This window comes from Accipiter gentilis, chromosome Z (genome assembly GCF_929443795.1).
Source record: "Accipiter gentilis chromosome Z, bAccGen1.1, whole genome shotgun sequence".
NCBI lineage: Eukaryota > Metazoa > Chordata > Aves > Accipitriformes > Accipitridae > Astur > Astur gentilis.
In genome coordinates, this window is record NC_064919.1 from 55,909,644 (window position 1) to 55,932,564 (window position 22,921).

Genomic DNA, 22,921 nt, shown 5'->3' on the forward strand with positions numbered 1-22,921 from the left:
TCAGTATGAGAAGAATGTTGATAACACTGATGTTTTCAGTTGTTGCTCAGTAGTGTTTAGACTAAAGTCAAGGATTTTCCAGCTTTTCATGCCCAGCCAGCGAGAAAGCTTGAGGGGCACAAGAAGTTGGCACAGGACACAGCCAGGACACCTGACCCAAACTGGCCAAAGGGTATTCCATACCATGGGATGTCCCATCTAGTATAGGAACCAGGAAGGGGGGGCGGGGAATTGCGGCTCAGGGACTGGCGGGGTGTCAGTCAGCGGGTGGTGAGCAATTGCCCTGCGCATCATTTGTACATTCCAATCCTTTTATTACTACTGCTGTCATTTTATTAGTGTTATCATTATTATTATTAGTTTCTTCTTTTCTGTTCTATTAAACTGTTCTTAACTCAACCCACGGGTTTTGCTTCTTTTCCTGATTTTCTCCTCCCATCCCACTGGGTGGGGGTGGAGTGAGTGAGCGGCTGTGTGGGGCTTAGTTGCTGCCTGGGGTTAAACCACAACACTCAGTTAAAGAGATTCCAGTTAGGAGCTGTCTTGCTTCCATATGGCTCAAAGCATTGACGTGTCTGGTAGACACACCCAAAGTCCCTCTCTTAAGTCTTGTCCAAAATACCTGAGCCTTGAGCGATTGACAGTGTAGGTCCAATGTGCCCACAGGTCTTGGATTCTGCCTCCTTTTCATGCATTTCATTTTTATTCAGACTTCCAGAGGTCCTTATCTCATGCACACACCATATAGCAGACTCCACTGTTTCTTAAACCTGACGTACATAATGTGTTTTGTTAAAACAAAAGTTCATAGTTAGTTTCCCATTTAATGGGAAAACTGAATGTAGCAGTAATATTAATAGTCTGACAACATTAACCCTTTTTTTTCTATATTTAAAAGAAGTGCAGAGAGCTCAACAAGGGTGTTAAATGGAGCCTACTCAGGGCATCTGATGGGGAGAGACTTCGCTGTCTGGCCCAGGCAGGGGCTGCCATACTGGTGGGTGACTGCAGGCAGTGTCAGACCAGCTTTTAAATGCTGCTCTTTCCACTCCCAGATCTCTCCATCTTCTACAGATTTTCAGGGTTCTTTTATACTTCCTTATTAGACTGAGCCTTTGTTTCAAAAGGATGGTTATTCCCAGAGAGGCCATCATATCCCTCGACTCCCCAGATGGCATTTGTTCACTTGCAAATATCCATGTACTATTTGGCATGCAGCAAGCTCAGATTCACCAATAAAGCTGTGTCACAGGATTTTTAGGCATTGTACAATAGGACAGAACAGAAATGCTGCCCCATGTTTTCACTCTTCTCTCTTTGCAGGCATACCAGGTAGTGACTATATCAATGCCAACTACATAGATGGATACAGAAAGCAGAACGCTTATATAGCAACTCAAGGGGCATTGCCGGAAACCTTTGGTGACTTCTGGAGAATGATGTGGGAGCAACGGGGTGCAACTGTTGTCATGATGACAAAACTAGAGGAGAGGTCCAGGGTAAGGAAAGCATATACAATGTTAATAATATTGTACCTGAGTAATCACTTACATAAGATTTTTGCTTCTTTCATATATGTTTGTCTGCCTCTTGTATATGCAGAAGAACCAGTGGGTTTTTAGGTTGCCACCAGTTAAAAGCATCCATACTGTGAAAATCAGTTATACAGGAAATGTTAGTTCCACTGTGAAATTACATAGTCACGGCACTTATTTTTGTAGGGTTTTTTTACACTCTGAAAAACTTGAAATCTCTTGATCCACAGTGATTTTATATTTTTTTTCTGTTTTAAACATACTGGAAGTAGTAGGAGGTGATTGAAAATGTTACTTCTTCTGTAGGATCAAGAATATGATTGTATCATCCTGTTATGAGAAAGTTATATGTCAACAACATTCAGTATTTAGTTTTATATGGTATAGATTAAACATTACTTAAGATTAGTGTTCATCAATTCTAATCGTGGATGTTATTTGGGGGGAGGGAGTGAAAGGAAAAAAAATAATAAGAGAAAGATAGTGAGAAAAAGAAGAGGGGAAAAACCCCTTCTAAGTGGTCAACCAGAAAGAGAAGTGAGTGTCCAGCCCTCAGCACCCTCTCCAGTAGAGCAGGTAATTCCCCCATCATACTTCTGCCACAATAACTCTGTATTTTATATCAAGATGTACTAAAACTCATGGGTTGTTCCTGCTTATGAAGTTGTTATTGTTGCTGTGAGCACATGTTGACCGGGGAAGGTGCTACATGGCTGGTTCATTGGTGACCTTTCTGCAAATGCTTTAATGAGTCCTGTAGTGTAAACCAGAAGGTACATCCAAATGTAGAAATCAGGGAAGGGGAGAAAGAATAGGTGATTCTAACTCCTTTGGCAATCACTTCTCTTGGGAACCTGTCATAACAACAGTATCAGGGTTTGCAAGTATAAATCCAGGCGATGGATAACAAACAAGAGTGTCACGGGAAAAATACTGTCACAGGCGTTCTGGGTTATGCTGTCCTGGGAGCTTATGTGAAGAGGTAGGGAGCTGCAAATGGGAGGCAGGCTGCAGGATTGCAGGTAGAAGGCCCTTAGCAATACAAAAAGCTAAGGTACCTAAGGGTGCTGTGCAACATGCATTAAAAAATGCCATAAATACAGAGGACCAAGAACAGTTCAGAAAGAAAGAGACTAAGGAGGAGGAGAGGACATTTATCATCCAGAAAAGCTTTTAAATCAGTAAAAAGTATCTTATGGAGGTAACTGCATAATAGTTGATATTTCAGTAACTCATGGATGAGCTCCATTTCAAGATGAAAATGTTTTTGCATGTGTAAGCTTGGAACAGGGGGAATGCACCATAAAGCCTAATGCTGTACTATTTTGGGATTGATATTTTTTTCACATGCTTGGCTACATATAATTGCAATGATTATATAACTTGTTGAACGTTTTGGCAACAGTCATTCCTTTCTGGAGTCTTATCAAAATACATGTATATATTTATTCTTTTACCATTTCATCATTTTTTTAAAAAAGACTAGGGTTTTTGCAGTTCAAGCAATGTATAGCGTTCTAATTATAGAATCACTTTCCGCATGTATATTCAACCTACATTAACACCACTGCCAGTACATACCTGATGGCAGTTAGTATGTAGAAGAGGATAATTTTATCAGAAATTTTCATTTTATCTTATGTCTACAGGCCTTGTCTAGTCTAGGCACTGACAGTTGTTTGGAATTAAGCAAATGAAATTTTGCCCATTTCTTCACTAATTACTTCTTATATAATAAAGTTGCTGCTAAATAGCATCAGTGCTAAGAAAAAATCTGATCCTAATAAGCAGCCCATTGCAGAAGGTGTACTTAAATACTTGAGAGTTTATCTTAATACTGCAGGCCACAGACAGCCACCGTCTAGAAAGATATTTTGATGTAACTAAATGAAATTCTACTTATTCTCTCCAATAATTGCTTAGCAGAGTTTTAAGCTAACTCTAGCATTTGCTGACTGCACCCTAAAAATCCACTGATCAGAATAGTAATCACCTCCAGAATTGATTAGCATTCAGCAGCAATACATTCCCTAAGTATAATGAGAGACCAGACAATCTAGTCAATGGATTGTCTGTGCATTCAGTGCTTATGTTTGCATATTTTTTGTGCATAATTTAGCTCATTCTGTGTTCATAGGTCAAGTGAGTTTGATGCACTGAATGCAGAGCATTAGAGACCAGCTACGCGGTACGTCATTCAGCTCCAGTCTTAGCATCTGTAGCTCTGTGAATATGGCATACCAGTCACCTCTTCTTCTAATACAGTAGCTACATGTAATGTAATTAATGGTATTGATAGTGAGGCAGCAGTGGGAATCCCTGTGTGGGAAAAGAATACCATGACAGCATTTCATTGTTATTTTTTCTCATGCTATCATTTTTATATAGCATATCATTATGGCAGGAGACCAAATGAAATTTCAAACATGAAGTACAAACACTGTTACATACCATTAGAGATGAAGATCTCCACTAATTTTGTTTCTCCTCTTCCTTTGATTCCTTTTTGATTGCTTTTGTGTCTTGGCAGCCTGATCATTATTCCTGCTGCAAGGCAAGATCATTTCTCTCTGGGACTTCATCTACTTTCCATCTCCATGTCGTCATTTCTGTTTAGCTTGCTTTTTTCATTATGTAGTCCTGCAGCTTGATATCAGCCTTGTTAACCTGGACTGCATAGATAAAGATGGGATTTTAATTGCATCTGCAGAAACAAAGTTGGTTCATTAGCATGTGTTAGATGTCTGAGTAACTTCAGCTTTGAGAATGTACGTATTTTGCAGCTGAGTACATCAAATGAAGATGTTACAGCTAATTCATTATTCATTTGTTTGCCTAAAAGGAAGCTGCAGAAAAAGAGAAGCTCTTTCACTTATAACCTTTCACACTTTGTTGGTTTTGTATGAAATGTCACCACCCGAATCTCAGTTGACCTAAACCAGACTAGGGGAAGAAAGTCAGTCCTACCGTTCAACTACTATGCACATAATTTATATCAAAAAGGATTATACACTCTGGCAGTGCATGGAACAGTGTTGGTAGCATATTTGTCACCTATATGAGTTTAATCTAAATGAAATAAAACAATGATATTGAAGGTTGCAAATTAGAGATTAAAAAAAACAGTTTTGTGTTACACTAAGAAAGCTGTAAAGTATGTAAAACATTAACGTGTGATACCTCTCCCACTTCTTTGTCTTCCCCTTTACCCCCAGCAGTGCAGATTGTCCTTTTTTTCTTTTTAGATCCTCTGAATTAATAAATGTTCTGACAACTCATGTCCTATAGTGAGTGATGTGAACAATCAGATGAAGGTAGAGAATCTCACTTTATAGCAAAAGATAATATTGCCTTAAACAGGATACATTTGGTCCTGCCTCCTGTTTCAGGATAGGATACTGTTGCAGATCGTTCACTTGAAAAAGAATTCAATCCTTTCCTTATTTGCTATGTAATTCCTTATTTTGAATACACTTACTGTGTTGTTTTGGAACTGAGAAAATACTTACCTCCCTCCTCAACCTCATTGGCAATATTTTCTATGTTGGGATCATAGTGCCTAGGATTAGAATCTTCTGTCAAAAACACCAATCAGGTCAAAGCTAAATGGCAATTCTGAACTTCTATACTGATGAGGAAGGCTTTCGTTTTCATGCTGATACTATCATCAGCTTCATTCAAATTTGCTAATGACTAAGTGAATACCTGAGGAAACTATATTTGTGGCATTCTGTTAGCCTGATCCAGACACTCATTTGACTGTCAGGAAGTGGATATCATCAATATTATAAGCCAAAAATGTATAAAAATATAAGCATAGAATAATCATCTTGGTTTGTCAAAGTTTAACATCCTGAATCCTGAGTTTTCACTTGGAAGGGGGAGGTGTAAACAAACCCAGTAGAAAAGTCATGTATGCTGTCTCAGATTTTGTTTCCCAATATTGAAATAGGTGGGACTATTTGCATGGGTCCTGTATCAGTTCCATAAGAACATCTAAGGATAGTTAAAAGTCCCTGGACTTAGCTTCTTTCAACTGGTCACTGATACCCAAGAGAGTCAGGAGAGCTGGCACTGTCTGGAGAAAAGCCAGGTAGACTTTTCCTGAGGTTGCTGCAACGCTAAATATGTACTTCTGTTGTTCCAAGTGTCATGCAACAGGTCTGAATCTTCCCAAATGAGAACACTCCATCTGAGTCTTTCAATTCATTTTTTATAGATTTATAGACTATCCCTTATGTTAGAAAAATGGAGATTGGATGACAGACGAAATAATCAAGTAGATGAAGATGTGTGTCTTGGAGGTGGAAATTGTAGTAAAAGCAGTTTGGGGATTTGTTTTTGCTTGGTGGTTTTAGGGTTTGTTTTTGAAGCAGTGGGACATAATAAATTATATCAGGGAAGCTTTTTTCAGATTCAGATAGCACAAAAACCAAAATCATTTGAATAAGCACAGTGCAGTGTAATTGTAACTTGGGACTCTTTAGTAAGAATAGCTTTGAAACAAACTTCTGACCACCAAAGATTTCTGAATCTTGCTATAAGCACAGAAAACATAAGGGCAGGTCTGGGAGAAACCCTGATTTCTTTTACTCCAAATGTACAAATTGCTAACATTTTTAATGAATCTTCATTTGTTGATGGCAGAGTAGACACTGATATCTAATGTAGCTGACCTCATAGCTAAGACAAAGCAATAGTACATGCACAACAGTGAGTAATAAACAAAGAAAACTAAGGACATTGTTTTCCTGACTGTATGAAATGCATTAAGATCTTTCAGACAAATACAGGCTGTGCAGCAGAGTTTTATGTGATTGTGATTAAGGTAGTTTTCCATTTGTTGTGCAGGGCTTCAGCAGCAAATTTCAGATCCTTCCTCCTAAGTATGTTTTGGCAGGTAATACTGGAGCTATTACCTGTCAAAATACTGGATTGAAAATAAGTGACAATAAGACATCTTCACTAATGTGAGCAGAAAAGTCATCAATACATGCACTTAACAATTCATTATAGATTATATCAATATGCTCCCAAGTGCACCTGTATTCTACTGTATTTAGACAAAATGTAATTGATTCGTGCATAAAAACTTCACTGATGTTTTGTATTGGGCAGCACAGGTATGTAAAAATTCTTTTTTTTTTAATTGTGAAATATGTATTTAAACATAGGAAAAGATAAATAAAAATTTTAGCTATGTTTTGCAGCAACTAGTAAAATATGCATGTCTTTATCTGGTAAGAGGTAAGTTAACATCTGTCCCAGTAGACATGTTAGCAGATAGGACATGTGTTGCAGATGGCATTGTTTCACACTGAATTGAATTGTACTGTTTTACTAAAGACGGATTAAATGTGCAACTTTGTCATTGTTCATTCCCTAATTTTAATGGCAAACCAGTAAGTTCTGTATCAATAATGTACTATCAGAATTTTATTTCACTTCTTTAGTGCTCCCAGCTTGCTAAGGTATGAGTCAGAAGAAGAATGAATGAGAGAGCTGGCAAAAAAAAAAAAAAAAAAAAAAAAAAAGGAAAAATCCGAAGTCAGGTAGAACATGTGTTCACCAGATTTACAAAAATAAAAATAAAAATGTGTAGGTTTGTACTGGCTTTTTTTCACTGTAACAGAATGCAATGGCCACAGTCCAAGAATTCCTACACCATTGTACGAGCTGGAGTCACCAGTTACCATGTCACAACTGTAGAACTCAGCCATATGGCGGTTCATTATGGAACAATTCTCAGAGGTGCAAGGCCCAGGATGTGCTCAACTCTCACTGAAATGCAGTCAGTCATAGGTCCTTAATTCATGTAAGAATCTAATCCTAGATGTATACTAACAAAGATTGCACTCACTAATAAAGCTTAAAGTTTCTTTTTCTAGACATGTTACAGGTGGAAGTGCTGTGCCAAGGTGCCTCAGGTAAAACTCAGACTATTATGTCACCAAGCAAAATAGCTGTGGAAATGCCATACTATAAGCAGGGTTAATTTTCTGTGAACAGAAATGCTGTAACGCCACTGCATATGCTGAAAGTAGTTTTGGCATGCCATTTCTAGTTATTTCAGCTTACACACATTTGGAGTTGAGCACATACAGAATTAATGCCCCATGTGAAAAGATGTTGGTAAAATACAGAGGATCTAGAAGAGAACAATAATGATCGGAGGTAGGAGAAATGATTTATGGAGAAAGTCAGAAAAAATTGGATTTGGTTTATAGATAAGAGAGTGGGTTTATATATAAGAGAGTGAAGGAAAACATAATAGTCTTCCAGCATGTGAAAGGCTGTTAAAAATTTCATGGCAATCAACTGTTTTCCCTGCCTATGGGGCTCTAGGAGGAAGAAGTAACCTTTGCAGCAAGGATGATTTATGTTAAACTGTTAAAGAACTTCCAAAATACAATGTCATGAATGGAGCAAACTCCATAGGATATTTTGTGCAGTCTTTTCCTGCATCTTTTTCCTGAAAACTGTAAGCTTTCAACAACTGTTTACACCAGAGTCTTACCTGACATAATATGGCAATACCTGGTATTGCCACAGGTATTTTTCAAGGCAACCATCCATTTTTTTGTATTGTGATTCTGTGTCCATAAATGAAGTAGTTTCTTTTAGCTTTTAGGGTAAACTGATAGTTTTCTCAAAAATACCATTTCCCTGAGACAAGTGTATAGCAAGCGGTTTAGTCAAAACTGTATTGTAACTCTGTAATTTGACTTTATTTGCTTAGTTCATTTGCTTTGTGCTTGAGGTAAGACATACATTACCACCTCATATAATTCTTCTCTTAATGCAGACAGAGGGACTATGCCACATGTAGACAATGCCCATTGACATTTTGAGTTAGAAATTTTTCTTGCAAAATTAAAAATTCTGCATAATTATTTTCAAAATCCAGTGATCATTTCATGTCTGGTTTAACACTGCAACCTATTACTTCAGTGCAGAGTGTTCTTTCAAACAATTTCTGGCTTGAAAAGGTCAGTGAATGAATTTAGTATTGTTTAGGAAAAATAACCCCAAATTTCCATATTTAGCAGATTCTGGTGAAAAGCTCAAGACCAGTTCTCCTTTATGGTAAGAAATACATCTGGAAAATTTAAGTTCTTCAGACAGGTGTCTCTGAAAGAGAATATTATGATTTATGTTAGCCTTCATTTACAAAGCTTTTCCTATTTTCTAAGGAAGTTAATGGATACAGCTGGCTATTGAAAGGTACATGGTGGTAATAGATGTTTTTTCTGGGTAGTCTTTCTGGTTAATATGACAGGAACTGTATGAAATACATTTATGTGATTAAGAATTTTATCCTTGTATTAAACTAGCAGTAGAAAGTTCACCATGACTCAAAGTTCCATTCAAAAATCAAAATCCAAACTGAAACTCTTAAGGTCCCCAAAATGTTCTCCAGTGCACTGTTTATCATTTTTGTCCTGTTTCATCAACTCATTTCTGGCTTTCAGGTGAACCAAAACTGTAAGAATAATAGAATTTTGTTGCTTTGATGTTTCACTCTTTTGATAATTTTGTTTCACTGATTTCTTATATAATATTCATATTAGCTAAAAGAGATAGGTCTCTTGTATGGACAAGAGAAAATCTGCGTTAGAGTGCTTGAAAAGTAAGATGAATTGTTCAATATGTTCTTCATACTGTAATGTAATCTCTCATTCAGTGAAAGGATTATTCAGGCTGCACACAGTGATCAGCCTTGAGTACAGGAAGAGGATGAAGCAAAAAGTAGTCAGCCCATTCACTTTTTCCCTCGGTTCCATTCATGTAAACCTTTTCAAGACCTTTTTGGAAAATCTTGCTGTACTTAAATGTTTGATAGACTCATCCTTCAGAATTAATTCACTAAGACTCTGCCTTCCCTGCTGTTAGGAAGAGTTCAAAAAGAGCATCTCACATTGATGCCAGCAATATAGTTTTGAACTGTTCTGGGCTTGTATAGATGAAGATGAAAGACAAGATAGAGAACACATTTCAAATAGGTCCAAGATACCTTTTAATATCTGTTTCCTTTTGTTTTAATAACTGTACCAGACTCTGTCCTAAGGATCAGAATGGAAATAGTTTGGGGGTTATCTTTTTGTCTATTTATCTTTCAGTATTATTTAATAGCCTACTAATCATATCTCAGAAATTTCAAAAAGTAAGGGTGTAATGCAGGTTGATTTGCACACTTACTAGAGGACTAAAGTTTGTTATGAATTGATTAGCCTAAAGTTCGTTTATGTTGTCTCCAAATCCTGTTTGGAACTTCTTTTTCAAGGCTGCTGTAATTAAGACCTTAGACAAAATTATATTGCACTGCAGAAGTCCTTATTATCTAAAGAGTTTTTAAACTCCAAATACTTGGTTCAGATGGGCGTCAACAAACATAGAATCATTTGGGTTGGAAAAGACCCTTAAGATCACCAAGTCCAACCATAAACCTAACACTGCCAAGTTGTGATGGGTTGACCCTGGCTGAATGCCAGGTGCCCACCAAAGCTGTACTATCACTCCCCTCCTCAGCTGGACAGGGGAGAGAAAATATAACAAAGAGCTTGTGGGTCGAAATAAGGACAGGAGAGATCATTCACCAATTACCATCACGGGCAAAACAGGCTCAGCTTGGGGAAAATTAACTCAATTTATTACAAATCAACCAGAGTAGGGTAATGAGGAATAAACCCAAATCTCAAAACACCTTCCCACCACCCCTCCCTTCTTCCCGGGCACAACTTCACTCCCGGATTCTCTACCAACCCCCCCAGCGGCACAGGGGGACAGGGATGAGGTTTTACAGTCATCACACATTATTTTCTGCTGCTTCATCCTCCTCAGGGGGAGGACTCATTACACTCTTCCCCTGCTCCAGTGTGGGGTCCCACTCACAGGAGACAGTCCTCCATGAACTTCTCCAGCATGGGTCCTTCCCACGGTGTGCAGTCTTTCAGGAGCACACTGCTCCAGCGTGGGTCCCCCACGGGGTCACAAGTCCTGCCGGAAAACCTGCTGCTCCATGGGCTCCCCTCTCCACAGATCTGCAGGTCCTGCCAGGAGCCTGCTCCAGCGTGCGCTTCCCACAGGGTCACAGCCTCCTTTGGGAACCCACCTGCTCCAGCGTGGGGTCCTTCCCAGGCTGCAGGTGGAGATCTGCTCCACTGTGGACCTCCCTGGACTGCAGGGGGACAGCCTGCCTCACCAGGGTCTTCACCACGGGCTGCAGGGGAATCTTCGCTCCGGCGCCTGGAGCATCTCCTCCCCCTCCTTCTTCACTGACCTTGGTGTCCGCAGGCTAGTTTCTCTTACATGTTCTCACTCCTCACTCCAGCGGCTGTTTCTCTCCGTCCCAACTTTTTCCTTCTTAAAAATGTTATCACAGAGGCGTTACCACTATCGCTGATTGGCTCGGCCTTGGCCGGCGGCGGGTCCGTCTCAGAGCCGGCTGGTATGGGCTCGCTCTCTCTCGAACACAGGGGAAGCTTCCAGCAGCTTCTTACAGAAGCCACCCCTGTAGTCCCTCCCCCGCTACCAAAACCTTGCCACACAAAGCCAATACACAAGTCCAGCACTAAACCATGTCCTTAAGAGCCATGTCTACACAGCTTTTTAAGTACTTCCAGGGATGGTGACCCAATCACTTCCCTGGGCAGCCTGTTCCAATGTTTGACTGTTGAGGATTTTTGGCTGGGCGAAGGCATGTGAGCAATGCAGCCGTTCGGTGGGAACAAAGCATAAGTTTACAAAAGTGCTGGAGCAGACAAGGACTCTGTGTCCTTGTATGCTGGGAAAAAGGAAGATAAGAAGAGCCTGACAAACAACTCCTGGATGCCGAAGAATGAGATAAGTAACTGCTGGACACCTCGTGAAGAAGCTTACACAGCCAATGGAGAATAAGATAGTGTCGCATGAAACGGGATATTGTACCAATTAGAGTATTGTATAAGGTGCGTGCACAAGCACATAAGGTATATAACTGTGTTAAACGTTGTAGTAAATGGACTTCACTTGATCACATTGGTCCGTGCGTGATTTCCCCTGTGGATCCTCTGCAACATTTGACAACCCTTTTGGTGAAGAAATTTTTTGTAATATCCAATCTAAACTTCCCCTGGTGCAACTTGAGGCTGTTTCCTCTCATCCTGTCGTTTGTTACCTGGGCAAAGAGACCAACACCCACCTCACTACAACCTCCTTTCAGGTACTTGTAGAGAGCAATAAGGTCTCTCCTCAACCTCCTTTTCTCCAGGCTAACCATCAACATCTTTGCCTTTACATGCTCACAGGTATGTATCTACTATAAATCATTATTAGAGACCAGTGCATACGACTGTTCTTTTTTCTGTAGTAAAAAATGGATTCAGAGAACCAAAATTTCCAGAAGTTACTGTTTTGGGAATACATTTAGTGAGACTTACAAGGAACTGTGCACCTGGGGCTGGGTGCTCAGTTCTTTCAGAATTTAGGATCCTGTTAAATTCAGTGCCTCTCTGAAAGCAAAATCTAAAACTTTAAAGAGTTTTATTTTCAGCCTTATTTCTGAATAGGAGTTTATATTTTTAATCTGTCATTTAGGGTTAGAGCAAAGGGAATGAGTGACACTTGACCAAATCTTGTTAGAATAAGACCTAAAAATGTGTTTCTATATTCTGATTTTTTTTTGTTTTAAAATCTCAGCATACAGTCTCATGTACTAGTGTCAGTGCCTACAATCTTTAGACTCAAATCATCCTGATCTTTAGATGGCAAGGCATTGTTGCAAAAAGGAAAATGGCTTTGGAGTAACAACTGCTCGGAGACAAAACATTTGCTGGAACGTCTGAGGCACTAAGCTAGCCTGATAGGGTTTGAGGTAGTTTCCATCACCAACAACAGATACTACCTTTTTTATTGTGTAATTATTATTATCATTCAACATCATTGTAGAGATACTTTATTTTTCAAGGAAGACCATCTGAAAATGTCATTAGAAAGCTTTGTCTGCAAAACACTATTACTATTATGAAAACCAGAGCAGGAATGACTGCTTTTATTTCCTATTCTAGATTCAGCATAATTCATATGCTGTTCTTACTATATGAATCTGACTATCACTAGTTTGCTCTCTCTTTCCTGATCTGCGTTTTGTCCTTTTAAGCTCAGATGGCCTGTAACAGCTGGTTCGTGTGTTAAGAATCACCTGAAGGGGCTTTTCAGCCTGAATGATGAAACTTTATACTGGAAAATTATTTCTCTACCCTTGAATGTCAAGAATCTTTGTATTCATATGTTCATATGGAAATACACTTCCTTCAGCTCTGTTGATGCATGGCAGCTCCTTCTCTAGTCTGTGACTTGTTGAAGTGTGAATATCCACAAATATTCTTGGAAATCTGTAGCTACTTAAACCCCTCAAGTCTGAAATGGTCTCAAGCTTCTCATTGTTAATGGAAAAGAAAGCATTTACATTTTCATACAGCTTTGCTTTCAGTGAATGCTGATACTTCCATAAAGAGCAAGGATTCGCATGGTCTGAGTGGAATAAATGTAGAGAAAGAAAATGTGTATGTTTGAGGGGCAGGTTAAGAGAATGTGCCTATCATTAGTTATGTCTTCTAGCTATGTCTACTACTGTGGCACTTAAAAGATTTCATAATACATTTAGTACTCTTTTGAGAGCTGCTCCGATCTGAGATGTAGTGGGTTTGGCAGCGTGCAACCTGTGATCATGAGATAGTGGAAGCAATAGTAAAAGGTATGCTCATCATTACTTGCAATTTAATTTCTCTTTAAAAAACACACTTTGAAATCACCAGTGAGTTCTTTCATGCTCATGTGTCTGTTTTGTTCATCTTGCCATCTTTAGTGACAGGCAAGAGAACATTAAAGAATTATTGGTGAAAGCCTGTTTTGTGTAACCATGTAGAGTTAGTGGCACAGAAAAGCTCTTGTTGGGTGCTGGTGAATATAGTCTGCAGAGGAGAAGATCAACCCTTGGAACTGGGAGCTGGGTGGATAAGAGGAAGGTGAGGACTATGAAATTCACCAAAGGTATATTAAAAACTAATTCTGAAAATAAATAAACCCTGTAATTGTATTTCTGGAGGAGAACACATGTTTTCATCACCATACCTTACCACGTTAAAGTTGTCTGTTTTCCAAACAATGTACCCAAGTGAGGAAGATATTGCGTTTACTACAGGGAAATTAAATACAGCCCAAAGAACTAAAGCAAAAAAACATTTGGCAAATAATTTCAAAATGGACTTGTTGACATTTAGTGTTAAGTTTTGGATGACTCAAGGGGTTTGAGAATTTTTTTCTGAAAAAAACATTAAAATGTAACCTCTGAAAAATAAACTTACTTTAAGGGCTGAAGGTTTGGATCTTAACATAGGATAAAACATTTAACAAGAGTGCTGTCTCAGAATAGAGTGTCTTAACTTATATTATTTGATTCTCTGCTGCTGGTGAAGTCCAATAGAAAACACTGTTCTGATCTCTTACAAAGATAAATTGGACTCTAAATTGTTAGGAGTATTGGGAATGTAAGGTTTATAATCACAGAGCAAAAGAGTGTAGGAGGCAAGTAAGGGCACATCTCTGAAGAAGACCTCTTGTTCTGAGAAAAATCAAGAGGCAAAAGGAATAAAAGATGTAGTTCCATCAACTTATGCTTCATGTGCTTTTCCAGAAGGTCAAATCCACATAAATTTGAAATCAGGTTTCCTTTCTAAAATTTGTTACTTACTTTCATCAGTTTCCACGTTCAAATTATATATACACTAGTCTACAAATTCTATTTATTGTTGAATAGTTAGCATCTGTTTCCAGCAGCAGCCCTCTGCATCAGCTAGCTCTCACAGAAACTGTTTTAGAGAAACTATAAAATGATTGGAGTTCATGTTAGATAAACTAATAAATGACAAAAACACCTAAAATCTGCACCTAGAAGAGCAGGCCCATTTATTTTCTCCCAGCCTAACTGAAAAGGAGCAATTTTCTACAAGCTTCTAAATCTAAGCCTATGCTTAACATTACATTACTATACAAAATAAAATAAGTGTTTTCTGTTGTTTGCAAAGATGCTGGTAACCTACTATGTTCTGAATTTCCATATAATTTTTGTGTTGAACATTTATTTCTCTCTATTACATTTGGAAGTTGTTTTTGTAAAGTCTTTCTAGTGAGAAAGCTCATTAATTTTTCAGGTATGCTTCCTGGAAGCTGCCACTGCTTCTACGAGCATACAATTTATATGTGGAGGCTGCAGGGTAAAGAGGAGAAGTACATGTTTAGGCATACAAAGGCATATCCAGACATTTATTTCTTGTATTCATTTTATTAAAAGTACAGAAAGTATTCTACTATTTTTATTCATTTTTTAAAAAAATCATTCAAACCAAACAGGTTTAGTCAGAGGTTTATTCTAAACCAGTAGTTGCTAAGATTGCAAACAACAGCTATTATGTGTCAACATTTTCCATGACAAAATATATGTCATTCTCTGGGAAATAATAAATAATAAAATACAACTTGTTTGTCTAAAAGCTAACCAATATAGACACAAGTTACACTGTGTCTATATTAATGATAAAGTGAAACTAGATTTACTATTATTATACTGAAATAACTCAATTGCAAATACACCTTTCTGTATGATTTTCAGAAGACCATGGTGTTAGTATTAGGTATCTTGCAAATAAATCATGATATTCATGAAATACCTGCAATGCTTACTCTTTCAGTATTTCAGTAAATGGCACAAGGAAGTAATTACTTAATTCCTCTTAATAAGAGGATGTTAAACACTATTAATCCCATCTTTAAGACTGTGGTATCAATAAAGATTTTTAGTTAGTTTGTTCCAATTCCTTATCTATAAATTAATCTGTCAATTCCTTAAAAAATTGTTCCAGGGTTTTTTGCCTCTAATGAATGTTCATCACCTGCTTCAGTGGTTAGAATTTTTTCTTGTCTTTATCTAGATTACTTGTTCTCAGGCTGTGATTTGTGAACCATTAGTGATCTGTGACCTGTGACCCTCAAAATAAAATGATCTGGAAGCACGAGCTAATCGGGACTGGGCAGTTTGAAAGGGTACTAAGTCTTTTTCAATAAGTACTGTGCAGAGTGAGAAACCTGGAGAACACGAGTTTCAAAGATGCAGTTCTTAATTTTCCATTTTGGGGGAATCATCAGTTTTTCTCTTCAATTAGCATGATAATTCACATTTTTGACAGAAATACTGTGCAATATTCTTCTTTTGTTGTTTCTTACAGTTTATGTATGCTCCCTGAATTTTGTATGAGTCTGGCTTAGGGTGATTAATGAAGACATTTATTAAACAAAGGCAATATATTATCACTGGACTCAGAATATACTTCTTTTTGTGTACCATATGCAAGGCTAATTGATAAGAATGTGTAGTTATAAATAGAACAGAGACTGACTGTCTCAGTTGCACCTATCAGTCACTGAAAGCAAAATATTTTCAATTATTTAACCCCCATACTGCTTTGTACCATGTTTTCTGATTGGTTTAGGGGTTCAGCATTTCTTTTTTCATAATAGCTTTCATCATAAATACCATTTTTAACTGAAACAAATCACTGAGCCTCAGCAATGCTGATAAACATATAGGTTCTCTCATGCGTCATCTTACACAGAATCATTTCAGCTCATTAATATTCTAAACTATGGTGTTTTGAAATGGAGATTTCTCTGAATGAAATGTCCTGCGTCTTTTAAAGTTTGATGGATGAACTCTCTCTATCAAACCATGTTTTTTAAATGCCTTGGAACACAATTTCATTATATGCTTTGTACCACCGATCTGAGAAAGAAATGTGTTTTCTGACAGTGCACTTAATAGTTGTTGGTGCTCTTCCATTTATCCATATACTAAAATTATTTCTCAAAAAATCAGGGCTTTACTGAGATATTTCTATACATACTAAATATTAAAATCCAAGCAACAGTTTATATGTTTGGGGACTAATGTGAAATAGGAGAAATATTGAAAATATTCAAAAAAAAATGTCTACCGTTACTGGATTAGTACTGTTACTAAATTCTGAACCGTGAAAGGTGAGTTACTGATGATACAGATCATATTTTTAGCTACTATAGACTGTTTTTTTCTTTAGTGTTTCTATACTTATTAGTATTTCTTAATCACCTATCCCACTGAATTTACAAATACCCATTACGGAAGAAGATACTGTAAGAGCTACTACCAGAAGAGCAATTATTGTGGATGATAAAATAACTTTTTTCTGTTGGATCCTTAGCAGTTATTGAACATTCTAACTTCACATACTTTAAAAACCTACAGTGAGGCACACTCAGATATATAATAAATGCCAGTTTTAAATGTATTAAATAATTACATATTTTTCACTACAGGTAAAGTGTGATCAATACTGGCCAAGCAGAGGCACAGAAACTTATGGACTAATCCAAGTGACCCTTTTAGACACTGTTGAATTGGCAACGTACTGTGTTCGTACATTTGCACTTTACAAGGTATATATCCTTATATATATTTGCAATATACTTTAAAATTTAAATGTAGGCAAGTTTTATGTTTTTCCTTTCCTTTCCTTTCCTTTCCTTTCCTTTCCTTTCCTTTCCTTTCCTTTCCTTTCCTTTCCTTTCCTTTCCTTTCCCTTCCTCTTCCCTTCCTTCCTATCTTCTTTCTCTCCTGCCACCCTGCCCTCCTTTCTTTTGCTTCCTGCCCTCCCTGCCTTTCTCCCTTATTTCCTCACTCCCTTTCTTCCCTTTCCCTCCTACTTTCCTGTCTTGCTTCCTCCTAGCAGCACTGAACAGTGAGACTTCTACAGTGTATTTTTCTTACAGCATGGCATTTTCTACATTCATATAGAGTTCTCACTATAGAAAACCATTTAACTGCATGAAATACTAGCTAAAGCTCTGGCACTTGTGATGCATTACTGTGCAGTATCGTTAAAGCTCTTACACTGTTTGAATCCTGCAATTTAGACTATAAGAAACATTTCCCTCCATAGCCTGAGATCTGTTTCTCTCTCACCCCACATGTGATTTAAATACACTTCGCTGGTATATATGCTTCTGCAGTTGTTTCACTGAAAAGTGCCAATATCACATCACATGGCAGTTTTGTCATGAAGTTTCTTAATTTCACAGAATGGTTCAAGTGAGAAAAGGGAAGTGAGGCAATTTCAGTTCACTGCCTGGCCTGACCATGGTGTCCCAGAACACCCAACACCATTCTTGGCTTTCCTGCGACGAGTCAAGACCTGCAACCCACCTGATGCTGGACCTATGGTTGTACATTGCAGGTAAGCCCAGAATTTCTCTCAAAGCATCTTGTTTCAAGATTACTGCTTTCTGTTTCATTGCAGGTGGAAACATTATCTTCTTTCAAAGAGAATTCTGAGTCTGTCAAAGAAAAAGATGATTGCATTGCAGATTAGGTACCTCAGTATGGCACTGCCAACTTGGATTGGCAGAATTATTTTCTTGGTCCGTGTAAGAGGAATTAATTTTAGAGTATCTAAAGGTCTACAGGGAGAATGCCTGCAGGGAGAATACAAATATATCTATGGCATGAAAAAGAAGATAGTGTTGATTTAAGAACCTGAATATTGGAGAAAGTGTGTTTTAAGCAATGAAACAGCTTTTAAAATTATTACTCATATTGAGTATGAAAGCAAGGAATATGAAAATTAAGAAAGATAAATGGAAACTTTTATTGAAAATAGGTAGAAACCTTAATCTGTATTCAAGGTTAAACCCTCAGCTTAGGACTGTGAGGGGCTGGAACTGCAAAGGATGTACCTGGTGAACAGCTGAGCTCAGTTCCAGGGAAAGGAGTGCACCATGCTGTTTGCAAGGTAGCAAACCTCTTTAGGCATTATAAGGTATGAATTAATAAACTCTCAGAAAAATGTCAGCTCCTCTTAAAGTTCTAAGAGTAAGGAAAATGAAGAGGAAGAGATGGAGATTCTTTGGAAATCATTGAGAAGAGCAGATCTTTTAGAAAGCCTTAAAATCACACTGATAATGTTGTCAGAACATATGTGCCAATTCTGACAGAAGTAAGCTGTAAGATGGGTCCCCCTCATTCCAGGGCTTTATTGTTATAGCTTACATAGCTTACTGTGCTGCCCTTTTCAAAGCAAATTCCTAAGACCATTGATTTTTGTGAATTTCATTTTGGGATACCTTCAGTTAGTAAGTCTGAGAGCTACTATTCACTCTTCACTGAAGCTACAAATGCTTAGCATATTTGAAAACCAGTCTTGCTTTTGTCATCCAAAAACTGAGGAATAGGAATTACAAGGATTACATCATACGACCCCCACTAGTTCTGGCTTTTTATATATTGGTAAGCCAGCTATGGAAGCTGGTTATTTGAACATTTTAAAAGTAATTAAAAGGGGCTTCTGTAAATGAGACAGGAAAATAAAGTCAACAGGAAAACAAAATAAGCAGGGCTTCAGTGTTGAAAGGCACAGACTGTTTGGAAAAGATCAGAGAACATGGAAGATAGAAATTTAATGTTTATTGAAACACCAGGGTTAGGAATGTGGGATGAATATAAATAATAATACAAATCTGTTTATGCAGTTTGTGGAGTATTTCCTGAATTGAGCCAAATCTTTTTGTACCTGTATTTACAGGATCTTAAAACGTTTTGAATATTTCCTAGAATTATAGATTGCCTCAGCTATAATTTCATCAGCTTGATGCGATGCATATAGAGCATACCTCTAAAGGTGCTCAGGAGCGAAGCTGTTATGCTCTAAATCAAAACCAAAGTTAATAGAAGAAATGAATCCTCCTGCTCTGGGAAGACTGTTAAGTTAGTATAATTACCTAAATTCTCTCAGTGCAAAAATAGACGAATTAAATTAGTTGTTAAGAGTCATACAGCAAGTCATTGGAAAAGATGAAATAAAATACAAAGCTTATTATCACTTAGTGGTATTGATGAAGTGCAAGTTCATTATTTTCTCTTTGTCATTGGTTATGCATGCAAATTTCAGTGAAAGTGGTAGTCAGGTTAGGTAGTATGATTCGTTGCCTGTTGGAGGACTTTTTTTCCCAACTTCCTGTTAATTTATTTGTCAATGCTCAACATGCATATCCTGATAGTAAATTTGTTGAAGCTCTTTGCCTTATGTAAAGCTTCTTAAGACATTAAGATTTTAGGCATTTCATACAACCTGTCCTCTACAAAGCAGACATCCACATATTCTATTATTTTAGCAAGCCTTTTAAATCCCACTCCCAACAATTTGTCTATAAGCAGAAGAACTAAACCAGATTTCTTGCAAATTTACAAATTTATGTCTCTGTATTTAAAAATTTTATGTGTCTGGGCATGTAGCAGCAAGTTTTGTGGACAGTCCAAAGTTTATGAATGCTCATTAAAGCTCATGTACTACCATCATTCAGATCTTAAAAGTATTTCAAACCTTCTCCACTAGAGTAAAACAATATAATACAAGACCATGTCTTAGACCCTTTGCCTATGGTAGTCAGTGCTTTTCCAAGATAATCCCATTGAAGGAATAATCTGAGTTTACTCCCCAGCAGGAACATGGGGTTCATAGCGGGGAGTGTAAGACACCTGAAACAGCACTGATGATACCTTCTTTTATGTTTCTTCCATACTGTCAGAGTATGGAAACATAACAAACTGTCAGAGCTCAGGAAATTATAAAAATTACTTGTTATAGAAGTATAAATACAAGGGAGTTTACTTTTCAAAATATGTTTGGTAAAGAGTAGGTATGAAGAAGCTGTGGAAGCATTTTTCTTCTAAGCTTTTAACCCATAGAAAACTGAAAATAAAAGCTAGCAGGCAACTAAGTATGGGGAGAAGCTATTTGTCTATAATATTTCTGTGAATTTACCTCGGAGTTTCTTACTGCCTAAAAGCTGAGCTCCATTTCACTTTTGGTTCAGGTTAGCACCAAGTAAAAGCAAGAGGAGCCTGCCTGGGTGAGGAATAAATAAAACAGCCATCTGCATTTTGATCCTTGGGGAGTAACCCCCTATTTATTCTGTATTTGTAAATAGGTATTTTAAATGAAAAGTTTAGCTCAAGCTTTTCCTTACTTCATTATCCACATCTGCCTTTATATTGACCAACATTTGTCTTTCAGTCAACTTAATGTTAAGAGATTAAGAGGTTTTTCCAGTTTGGTTAGTGGTTTGAAGATATGGCTATATATCCTATAGAGAATCAAGGTAGCTGGAGATCCGCTCACGAGTGTGGCCCCAGTTTGTATAAAAGCCTCAGTAGCTGATAAGCTAGTTTAATATCCTGTTCCTAGGGAATGGTTGTTGAGTGTATGAAGAATTTATTTAATAACTCACAGTGCGTTTAGTGGGAAGAAGTCTGAGGTGAAAACAAGTGACAACTGAAGAACCCACCATATAAACATCTAAATGCATTGTATTCATGTAACAGTGACCAGGAAAAAAATGCATAGTTCTAACTGGTGAAATTAACTGCGAATATAATATAAGTATAACCATTCAAAATTACTAGACTTTATAAGACATGTTCTGATAAGTGCATGTCAAACAAATGCAAATGGAAGTCTTCATAACAAAATTTGTGTGATGAAAGCAAAGAAAAATACAGAATTGTATGATCAGAATTTACGATAACATTAGTAATTATTTGTGACTAATGTCCATGCAACAGTCATCTTTGCATCTAATTTACACATCTACTTTTGATAATTAACAGTTTGCTAACTGCCTATGCAGTATTGAGTTTGAATCTAATATAGAAGTCAAAGACACGTTGAGAAATGTCATACGTACATTCTACTAGTCAAACCTTTTACTTGTGCAGAAAAGTTGACAGATTTTTAAGCTGAAAATATAATTAAAGCTACATTATTTTTAAGTAGAAAACATAGATCATTGCTGAAAGGATTGTGAAGCACCGAAGGTAACATCAAGGCCTAATCTAAATGCAGATTTTTTTTATATATGTAATCAGGTATTCAGATAGGACTGCCTGTATGAAAAAGGTGTAGTGGTAATAATATAAATGCATAATGCCATTGCAGTCTTTTTCCAGGAAAAAATCTATACTTTTCTGTCTATATCCACCAGAAAAGATAGTTTAGCAAAGCCCAAATCAAGGTAAAGTTAAATTTAGAAATATATTTGTTGTAAACTGACATGTTCCATGATCCTCTCTTGAGTTGCATTCTCTGAAAGACAGCAGTATCATTATTTTCAGTGTGAGATTTGGTAGAGGAAAGCAGCTAAATCAAAGGTAAAGCTGGACGCAAAAAAAACCATAATAACACTAAAGAAATTTAGCAATCCCTTCATGTTTGTAGATACTTTTCATAATGTGGGTTCAGATCTTGATTTGGATTATTTAGAATAACTTGTCTTAAGATTTTTCTATGGTGTTTGAAATACCTGATGCATGTAGATGCTTTTTCATTTACAGACTGTTATGTTTTAAGTCTGTATCCTTTCTGTCCCTTTGCACAGAAGTTGAGTAATACCACAATCCAACTGGTGTCTCTGCATGACTTGCCCTAATTTGCAGAGCTGATCTAGAAAAAAGGGTTTCTTTAATGAAAAAATGTAGGCTTAAACTCTAGGATTCTGCATTGGTGAGGCTGTAATGTGTGGTCTGATGATAGTGGAGAACGCACACGTTTTTATTTGAAGTTGGATTAGTGCAGGCAAACAGGTGCTAATCAGATCACAGTAAAATAGCACCAGAGGGTGTTTGGAGCTTTATGCCACTATGTTTTCAAAACATCACAGAAACTTTAGTAGTTGGTTCAGTAACACTACATAAAAGCTTAACATGTAAGTGCAATCCCCTATGTTTGAATCTCTCTTTTTAATGCCAGCACCAAGGGGCATATCTTTAAGATACTTTGTGAGGTTTTGGCAGGTACCGTTAATGCTGCTATTGCAAACAGAAAAACTTGGATGTTTTGGAGAATGTGACTGTTTTAAGTAAATCCATGTCTGAGTATACTAACATAACCTGTTAGCATAGTTAAAAAAAGTTAATTTTCAAAAAATAACAGAATGCAATGTGATCTTGTATTTCTTAAAATACAGTACTTACCTAATTTTTGTTCAGTATTTCAGAATAAAAAATAAAATTTTAAAAAAAATACAAATCTAAGGCAATGATTTTCCAGTGGATTGTTTTACTTCACCTCTATATCTCTTGAACCTCCCTACCACTTTTGCCACATGCCTCACAAGTGTTCATTTTCTAATCCTGGTGGTGAGTAGGTTGCAGATGACTGCCTATCCTTTTTCATGGTGGGGGTAAAAGATCCCCTCAGCACATATTCAGGAATCTGTCAAAGAAGATTGAAAAATACTAAAACCTTCCTCATCCTTTCCCTCTC

General features: G+C 37.3%; 1 protein-coding gene across 5 annotated transcripts in view; it reads left to right on the forward strand.

The window, feature by feature from the left end:
• The window catches only part of PTPRD (protein tyrosine phosphatase receptor type D), a 382,124-nt gene that overhangs the window by 327,789 nt on the left and 31,414 nt on the right, over nucleotides 1–22,921 (forward strand). For all 5 annotated transcript variants that reach the window (XM_049794707.1, XM_049794703.1, XM_049794704.1 and 2 more), the window contains 3 exons: nucleotides 1,324–1,499; nucleotides 16,923–17,042; nucleotides 17,685–17,839. In XM_049794707.1, coding sequence (XP_049650664.1) covers nucleotides 1,324–1,499; nucleotides 16,923–17,042; nucleotides 17,685–17,839 — 451 coding nt within the window. The remainder of the gene's footprint in view (nucleotides 1–1,323; nucleotides 1,500–16,922; nucleotides 17,043–17,684; nucleotides 17,840–22,921) is intronic.